This window comes from Arachis hypogaea, chromosome 4 (genome assembly GCF_003086295.3).
Source record: "Arachis hypogaea cultivar Tifrunner chromosome 4, arahy.Tifrunner.gnm2.J5K5, whole genome shotgun sequence".
NCBI lineage: Eukaryota > Viridiplantae > Streptophyta > Magnoliopsida > Fabales > Fabaceae > Arachis > Arachis hypogaea.
In genome coordinates, this window is record NC_092039.1 from 107,133,897 (window position 1) to 107,144,075 (window position 10,179).

At 43.7% G+C, this 10,179-nt stretch overlaps 1 protein-coding gene across 1 annotated transcript; it reads right to left on the reverse strand.

The window, feature by feature from the left end:
- Window positions 1-8,382: 8,382 nt before the first annotated feature.
- On the reverse strand, window positions 8,383-9,072 carry LOC140184197 (uncharacterized). Its single transcript, XM_072234504.1, has one exon. The coding sequence runs from the start codon at window positions 9,070-9,072 to the stop codon at window positions 8,383-8,385; it is 690 nt and encodes a 229-aa protein (XP_072090605.1).
- Window positions 9,073-10,179: the final 1,107 nt, after the last annotated feature.

Sequence of the window (10,179 nt, forward strand, 5' to 3'; positions counted from 1 at the left end):
TTGGTAAAAAAGTCAAATGGGAAGTGGAGAATGTGCACCGACTATACCGATCTCAACAAAGCTTGCCCGAAAGATCCTTATCTGCTCCCAAACATCGACGAACTGGTAGATGCCTCCTCCGAATACAAATACCTCTCCTTTATGGACGCATACTCGGGATATAACCAAATCCCAATGTACCCACCCGACCAAGAAAAAACCTCTTTCTTAACCCCAAAAGCAAATTAGTGCTACATTGTTATGCCCTTCGGTCTCAAAAATACGGGAGCCACTTACCAAAGATTAATGAACAAAGTTTTTTCGGATCACATCAGAAAGATCATGGAGGTCTACGTAGACGACATGCTAGTGAAGACACAAAACAAAGAGATGTTATTATCCGACCTGACACAAGTATTCAACACCTTAAGATGACACGGCATGCGACTCAATCCTGCGAAATGTACCTTCGCAGTAGAAGCTGGTAAATTCTTGGGTTTTATGATCACACAGAGAGGAATCGAGGCAAACCTGGACATGTGCAGGGCCGTACTCGACATGAAAAGTCTGACTTGTATCAAAGAGGTACAACAACTCAACGGGCGGTTGGTAGCCTTGTCCATATTCCTGGCTGGATCAGCAATAAGATCTCTCCCCTTCTACGCCACTCTAAGGAAGGGAAAGAAGTTTGAATAGACAGCTGAATGCGAGCAAGCCTTCCAAGACTTCAAAAAATTTCTGGGACGACCACCTATATTAAGTCGGCCACGGAAAGGATAACCACTCATCTTGTACCTCGCGGTGGGAAATCGGGAAATAGCCTCAGCACTGGTCCGAGAAGACAACAGTGGGTAACAACCCATATACTTTATCAGGAAAGCATTACAAAGATCCGAGCTGAACTACCAGAAAATAGAAAAATTCGCTTACGCTCTCATAATAACATCTCGACGACTTCGCACATATTTCCAGTCTCACACCATTAAAGTTCGGACCAACCAGCCCATAAAAGGAATTTTACAGAAAACAGACTTGGCAGGCAGAATCTTGCAATGGGAAGTCGAGTTGTCCGAATTTGACCTTCAATACGAAGCTCAGACGGCCATCAAATCTCAATATTTGGCCGACTTCATTGCGGAATTTACGGACACACCGGAAATCCCCGCAGAATGGAATCTATATGTGGATGGCTCCTCAAATAAAACGGAAAGTGGCATAGGCGTAATAATTGAAAGCAACCAGGGAACCCAAATCGAACTCTCCTTCAAATTCGGGTTCCCCGCCTCAAACAATCAAGCAGAATATGAAGCACTACTAGCTGGTTTGAAGCTGGCTAGGGAGGTTGGAGCTTAAAAACTTATCAGCTTCAGTGATTCACAGGTAGTTACTTCACAAATAACAGGAAGCTATCAAGCTAAAGATCCCACTATAAAAAAGTACTTGGACAAAACCAGGGAACAGCTCGGACAACTTGGAGAGTACGAGGTTCGTCACATACCCCAAGAACAAAACGCCTGGGATGATGCACTCTCAAAACTAGCCAGCACCAAACCAGGAGGTAACAATAGAAGCCTCATACAAGAAATTCTACAGAATCCATCAATCTCAGAAGAAGAAAAAGTCCTAGCCATAACTGGTCACGATCAGGGATGGATGACTCCCATAATTAACTACCTCAGAACAGAAGTTCTCCCCACAGATGAGAAAAAGGCAAAGAGGTTAAAACGAGAAGCATAGTACTACACCCTCATAAATAATACTCTATACAAAAGAGGGATTTCGATACCACTGCTAAAATGCGTGCCGACTTCCAATACAAAAGACGTCCTAGAAGAAGTACACAGTGGCATCTGTGGCAATCACCTCGGAGCGTAGGCACTCGCCAAAAAAGTACTTCGGGCAGGATTTTATTGGCCAACTCTACAAAAAGAAGCCACAGAATTTGTAAGGACATGCTCACCATGTCAGAAGCATGCCAACTTTCACACCACTCCGCCAAAGGAACTCATCAGCATAACCTCACTTTGGCCATTCGCAAAATGGGGACTCGATCTCCTCGGACCTTTTCCTCAAGGATCAGGACAAGTCAAATTCCTCATAGTAAGAATAGACTACTTCACAAAATGGATCGAGGCAGAACCCCTGGCCAATGTCACAGCTCAAAGAAGTTGGAAATTCCTATATAGAAATATCGTCACAAGGTTTGGAGTTCCATACTTCATCACTACAGACAATGGTACCCATTTCACAGACGCAGACTTCAGAAAACTAGCGGCCGACCTGAATATAAAACAACAATTCACATCCGTTGAGCACCCTTAAGCCAACGAGCAAGCTGAAGCTGCTAACAAAGTTATATTAGTAGGGTTAAAATGGAGATTACATGATGCAAAGGGAGCCTGGGCTGAGGAACTCCCACAGGTTCTATGGGCATATCAAACGACGCCACATTCCACCACAAAGGAATCACCTTTCCGATTAGCATATGGAGTGGAGGCGATGACCCCAGTAGAGGTCGAAGAAGGGTCACTCAGAGTAATCCACTTTAGCGAGAAAGCCAATCACCAACTTCAAAGGGAAGAGCTCGACTTACTTCCGGAAATCCGAGAAAGAGCTCGGATAAGGGAATAGGCGCTAAAATGACGAATGGCCTCTAGGTATAACCAAAAGGTAATACGACGGACCTTCACTGAGGATGACCTCATCCTAATACGAAACGACATCGGAACAACTTGACCGGGAGAAGGAAAGCTGGCAACAAACTGGAAAGGACCCTACCGAGTCATAGAAGTGCTGGGAAAGGGCTATTACAGGCTTTCCGAACTCGACGGGCGAGAGCTTCCCAGGTCATGGCACGCCTGCAACCTAAGAAGGTACTATAGCTAGGGGTGATAAAAGATCTTGGACAAGGTACACTCTTTTAACGAGGCGCCCCGCCAAGACTTACAAATCACCCGACTTAGGAAATTAACTCCTCATGTATATTTGCATTCTTTTTTAATAAAATTTGTTCAGATTCTCTACAAACGCTCAAGTCGTATTATTCTGAAAACATTCATCACCCGATTAAAAAGCTACAGATCGACAAAAAGTGAAAACCGAATTCACTGCGCGATCACGATAAAAACGAGGGTTAAAACCCAAAATCTACAAAATCGGCAAAGATGAAAACAGAATAATGCAAGAAGTTATAGAAAGTAATTCATAGAAAGGACTTGACGAGGTCCTAATAAAATGGATTGCTATAAAATAACTTAAAGACTGGCTGGCACAAAAGTCGGACCAGTCACAACAACTCAAGTTATAAGTAAAGCCCTGGAAAGAGGTCTGGCCAACCCTATAAAAGAGGATTACTATAACTTCGAAGAGTCCGACACGAGGAAGTCGGACTCCTACAAACAAGTTACAAAAGATAATCCCTGAAAGAGATCTGAAACAAGGTCCAAGAAAGAGGATTATCAAGTAACTCGACAGGGCCCGACGTGACAAAGTCAGCCCGGAAAGATAAGTTATAAAAGATAATCCCTGAAAGAGATCTGAAACAAGGTCCAAGAAAGAGGATTATCAAGTAACTCGACAGGGCCCGACGTGACAAAGTCGGCCTGAAAAGATAAGTTACAAAAGATAAATCCTTGAAAGAGACTTGAACAAGGTCCAAGAAAGAGGATTATCAAGTAACTCAACAGGGCCCAACGTGACAAAGTCGGCCCGGAAAGATAAAGTTACAAAAGATAAATCCCTGAAAGAGACCTAAACAAGGTCCAAGAAAGAGGATTATCAAGTAACTCGACAAAGCCCGACATGACGAAGTCGGCCCGGAAAAAATAAAGTTACAAAAGGTAAACCCCCAAAAGAGATCTGAACAAGATCCAAGAAAAAGGATTACCTAGTAACGGAACAGGGACCGACATGAAGAAGCCAGACTAAAGCTACAAAAAGTTATAAAAAGTAAATCCGAGGGGTTACTAGAAATAACTCAAGAAAAGATCAACTGAGACAATCAACCAACAGAGGGGAGATAAACTCGACCCGAAAGACCTCAACCTTGCCAAAATCAATCTATAAAGTATTCTATCAAAGAATACTCAAACAAACAACTAGCATTAAAAGGGACACTTCAACTAAGGCAAAAAATAAACAAAGCACAAAGGCAATCGAAAGAGGTCGGATAAAAAATACTCTGAAGATTCCAGGCAAAGTGCTAAAGAAAGCTGCAAGCAAGCATATCACAAAGAAACAACGCAGTTACCATAAAACAAGACTCAAGAGGCCGCTTGAAACTGACCCCAAGAGCAAGAGAAACTATTTTGTTTTTCAAAATAAAGTTGCTAAAGTAGCAACTGGAGCATCCAAAGTCAGAGATCACAAACTTACAAAAATAAAGAGTTCAAAAGCCCACAAAAACCGGGCTATACATAAACATATCAAAAAAGTTATAGAGGATCCAAAGGCTTCCCAGTAGTAGCATCTTGGGGAGAAGGAGGGCGTGTCTGAAGGGGAACTGCGTCCAGTGTCCCGTCATCCCGGTTCAAAATCTGGACGTCTGGATCAGATTTCGGCTGTGTAGCTTCAACTACCAAGGTTGAGGAAGGCGAAACAATAGAGGCTTTGGCAGAAGTGACCGGAGGAGGGACGACATCATCATCATCGGGATCGTCAGGGACAATCTTACCATCCTTCACAACATTATCCGAGCTAAATAAGGCAAGATCAGCTCCTGGGGCGATAACCTGAACCTGCTCTTTCAGATTCTTATAGGCCGCAGTAACACTACCTATGAGATGACTTTGAAGTTCAGAGTAATCATCCTGAACAGATTCCAACCTACTCCTGAGATCCATCACCTCTCTATAGGTAGTAACATAGTTATCCTTGTGTTTTTGAGCTGTATCCTCGACCAGTTGCGTGGCAGCCACTAGGCCAACAGCCCGGGCCTTCTTCCCATTCAGCTCTTTTTTCAGCTCGGCCACTTCCACCTCGAGCTTCTCCTTCAAACCCTTAATTCGGTCAAATTCTGATTTCGCCTCCTCCATAAAAGCCTTGGTAGCATGAATAGGAAGATCTTGAGCAGTTCGGTATAAAGCCGCTCCCATGTGTGCCAGAGTAATACCACTCCGAGTAATAAATTCTAAATGACGAAGAATGGATACATCATCGGTAGGCATGACACCATAAGGAGCAATCTGTTGGTCTACAAACCCAACCGCATCAAAATCCGGAGCACCAAGATTAAATGGCTCGACAGTCCGAGGTCTTTTTGGAGGAGGAGCAATTGGAGGAGCAGAAGTACCCACTAAAGTCAAAGGCCGGTCAACCAAACGAACCCGGGGAATCGGAATCATCCTCCTCGGCCCAGGAGAGCTCGAGACAGACAGCTTCGACAAAACTTGGGAGGACCCTTCCCCGATCACTTTGGCCGGGACATTCTGAGCCGCAGTAGCCTTCCTCGCCTTCTTAAAGGCCTTCAGTAAGTCATTATTCTTCGACATCTCTGAAAAATAAGAAAAATACAAGCGACTTATGAATATCCAGAAAGGAAAGCAGAAAATAAATGATATGGGAGTACAGTTTATAAAATACCCAACACATCCCGAATCAAGGATGAATCCCCTAGAAACTTCTTGGTCTCAAGACGAGGAGGTTCCCTCTAAATATCCTCTAAAGCAGCGACAAAGGCCTGCTCGACCTCGTCTAACATCTCCCAGGTATACCTAGACACAACTACATTCCTCTGCCACTCAAAAGGAAAACGAGGCTCGCCATTCTCATCTAGGAAGAAAGGACGAGCTCCTTCAACAGCTCGGATCTTGAAAAAATAATTCTTAAAATCACGGAAAGACTCATCATACATAGAGAAGACTTTATGTCCCTGGGCCAACCTAAAAGAAATCCAAGAAGCTTTCTTTTTGGTAGTCCCAGGCTTGGTCAACACAAAGAGATACAGAAAAAGGGTTAAAGAGGGTTTGACGCCAAATTCATGACAAACCATCTGAAAAATCTTGATAAAGCCCCAAGAATTCAGATAAAGCTGAGATGGGGCCACGTTGCAAGACCACAACAGGTCGTTCTCAAAGGAAGTAAAAGGAAGGATAATATCCATCTAGCTAAAGAAGAAATTGTATGCATAAAAGAAAGGATGCTCTCCTTGGGTCAAAGTAGGAAAACAGACCCTGTCATCAGAATTGGGTTCCACCAACTCATAGTTGCGTTCTTGATTATCACTACTACAGATCCGATGGTGTTTCCTAAGCTCTGTGTAGAATTCTGCATTAGCTAGGGATACACACAGCAACACCAGGGAGTCCAACCACTTGGACATCCCCTCAGGTACCTTAGAGGATACCTCAACAATATTTTTGTGAGACGACATGGCCAACTAATCCTACAAAGAAACGGAAAGGGGTTACTAACCCCAAAAAGCAAGTTCAGACAAAAAGGAAGCAACTCGAACAAATGCGACCTTAAGCACACAAAAATAGTAAAAGGAAAACCCCAAGACGCACACCAAGGTCCAAGGGCATCCTTTGGAGGTAATGACAGAGTGAAGTCCAAGAAAAAGCTACAAAGATAAAACCCTCTTTCAAACAAAACAAGCGTCCCAAGAAGAAAAAGGCGAAAAGTCAGAAGAAAGTCATCAAAAACCATCATCTTTATCGAAGAACAATCATCAACTAGTATAGCAAAATCATCAATGAAGCAAACAAGTTATCAAAGGAGCAACCTTTTTCGAAACAGCAGTACGAAAATCAACCCTAAAAAGAAGCCAGAACCAGGAAAATCACCCAAAGCATACATAAGAACGAAAGAAGACCAGGAAAACAGGCATCACAGCAATAAACCAAGTACAGAAACTCAGGAAAAGGTTCAAAACTTCCAACATACAAAATCAGAGCGTCATCAAAGAATCAAAAGCAGAACCAACCTGGAAGAAAGAGGAAAGCTTTGAAGGGAAAAGCTGAAGAGCAGAGCAGCAAGGATTGACCGCGAAGCAGAAGCACCAGCGAATGCCAAAATGTCACAGGAAGAAAATAAGAAATGCAGAACAGGAAACGGCGAAAAAGAAGAAAAAGTTATGGGAAAAGGAAAACCTTCTTTTGGATACAAAATTTGAAATAAAGGAAACCAAGAGAAAATAGGGGCATTAAAAACCAATTAATGAGGGCATTTAAACCCTCGCACATTCCCAAGGCTAGGACACTAATACAAAAGCGCGCGCTCTCAGAGGAACGTTTCTGCAAAGATGAAGTCGACAAAATGCTCGAGTTCGGCTCCACCCGAGAAGGTTCGAAATCCTGAAAACTAAGACTCTACCTCCAAAGGAAGACCGAGCTTGAGCAGGGGCACTGTTCATACCCGGGGTCGAGCTGTCCGACCCGGGATGTTCTATAGACAAAGCGACCGACCTCTTCAAGTCGGGACAAACCGACCTCTTCTCAAAGACCTCGGCCAAATCACAGGAAAGCCCAAAAAAGGGCCCAAATAGAGGAACACACCCCAAATCCTAAGGCAGCCCAAGCCTACAGAGAGAAGGGCGGTTCCCTTGAAGATAAGATGACCTCAATTGAAGATAAGATAAAGATAAGATAAGATAACCAACTTATCTTATCTGCAAAGGTCACTCTACACCATTATAAATACACTGGAGCACCCAGGTATAACTCATACTCTGATTCTACTCAATACGTGCTTAATACCCTTGCTAACTTAAGCATCGGAGTCCCTTGCAGGTACCCTCACCCTCCAGGGACGAAGGAATCAGCACCTCAATCAAGCCCTACAAATCGGATACCTCCGTTCTAACCAGTACAGAAGATCTCGTCCGAGATCGACCTACAGTTTCAGGTAACCCCCGGAACAGTACCCGCATGGGCTCGGCAGAACTCTCTGTTCGAGTCATGCGAGAGCCCCATGTCAGCCTCGTTTTAGCATGATTTTTGTGGGCGGGGCGACGCATACGCGTCAGCGACGCGTATGCGTGGGCAGCATCGCGCTCCCAGCAACCCTCCAGCATGAGTCTAGCACAACTTTCTGTCCAGGTCGTGTTATGGCATGGTCCCAGCACAAATAGGCGAATGGACATCGACGCGTACGCGTGACTTGTTCCCGCTCCCTAGGCCCCTTTTCCGCACGGCCCTAGCACAACTTTCTGTTTGGCCGTGCGGACGCGTCATTCAAGCACCATTTTAGCATGATGCCTGTCCGTGATCTCACGCGTGCGCGTCAGGCATGCGCACGCGTGGCAGGGCTTTTTTTTAATATAAATATAAAAGTAACCATGCAGAATTGGAAAGTAACACTGATATAAATAAAATAGAACTAATAAAAATAGAAGATCATACCATGGTGGGTTGCCTCTCACCTAGCACTTTTCTTTAACGTCCTTAAGTTGGATAGTCTATAAGCTCAGTCCTCTTCTTGTGCTGGATCCTTCAAGAGGAAAATCTCTAGTTCTTTGTTGTTCTTCATCTTCTCACCATGATATAGCTTCAACCGGTGGCCATTGACTTTGAAGGTGGGGCTTGAGAGGTGACTCAAGTGGAAGACTCCATATGACTCAACCGTTTCCACTCTATAGGGTCCTTCCCACCTTGATCTTAACTTGCCTGGCATTCGTCTCAACCTTGGGTTATAGAGGAGGACTAAATCCTCAGCTCTAAACTCTCTTCTCTTGATGTTCTTGTCATGCACTGCCTTCACCTTTTCCTTGTACAGCCTCGAGTTCTCATATGCTTCTAGTTGAAGGCACTCCAATTCCTGTAGTTGCAGCTTCCTTTCACTTCCAGCTCCCCCCAATCCTAAGTTGCATTCCTTCACCGCCCAGTATGCATTGTGTTTCACCTCCACCGGAAGGTGACAAGCCTTTCCGTAGACGAGGCGGAATGGACTCATTTCGATGAGTGTCTTGTATGCAGTCCGATAAGCCCATAGCGCATCTGCAAGTCTAGCACTCCAATCATTTCGATGAGGCTTCATGATCTTCTCTAGGATGCGCTTGATCTCCCTATTGGACACCTCAGCGTGTCCATTGGTCTGGGGATGGTAAGCTGTCGCCACCTTGTGAATGATGCCTTTTTTCTTTAGCAGTCCTGTCATTCTCCGGTTACAGAAATGAGAGCCTTGATCACTCACGATTGCTCATGGTGATCCAAAGCGACAAATTATATTATTCCTAACAAAAGAGACAACAATGTTAGCATCATCAGTACGGGTAAGAATTGCTTCCACCAATTTAGAAACATAATCAACAGCTAACAAAATGTATAAGAAACCATTTGAATTTGGAAATGGACCCATGAAGTCAATACTCCAAACATAAAAAATCTCACAAAACAACATAAGTTGTTGGGGCATCTCATCCCTATTGGATATATTTCCAAACCTTTGGCATTGGGGGCAAGAGTCACAGAAAATACTAGCATCCTTAAAAAGTGTGGGCCACCAAAATTCACAGTCTAAAAATTTTTCTAGCAGTTCTTTGATGACCAAAATGTCTACCACTCTCAGAAGAGTGGCAGCCTCCAAAATTGACTGAAATTCGGATTGTGGCACACACCTTCTAATTATTTGGTCAGCACCACATCTCCAAAAATATGAGTTATCCCATATATAATACTTGGACTCGCTTTTAAGCTTGTCCTTTTGATTCTTAGTAAAATTGGGAGGAAATGTATGATTAACCAAATAATTAGCTATAGGTGCATACCAATGAACCACCTCAGATATTGCTTGCAAGCTATCAAGTGGAAATGCATCATTGATAGGAGTGGAATCACTTTTAATGTGTTCAAGGTAACTCAAGTGGTACGCCACTAAATTTTGGGAACCACTCCTATCTTTGATTTCTAAGTCAAATTCTCGCAATAGCAATATCCAACGGATTAACCTTGGTTTAGACTCTTTCTTAGCTAACAAATATTTCAAGGCTGCATGGTCTGAATATACTACCACCTTAGTTCCTGGTAAATAAGATCGGAATTTATCCAGAGCAAAAGCAATAGCTAACAATTTTTTCAGTGGTAGTATAATTAGACTGGGCACCATCTAGAGTTTTAGAAGCATAAGCAATAATATATGGGTCCTTATTTTCGTGCTGAGCCAGCTACGCTCCTACCGCATAGTTTGATGCGTCACACATGATCTCGAATGGCCTACTCCAGTCAGGCCCTCTCACAATAGGAGCTTGGGTCAAGGCAACCTTTA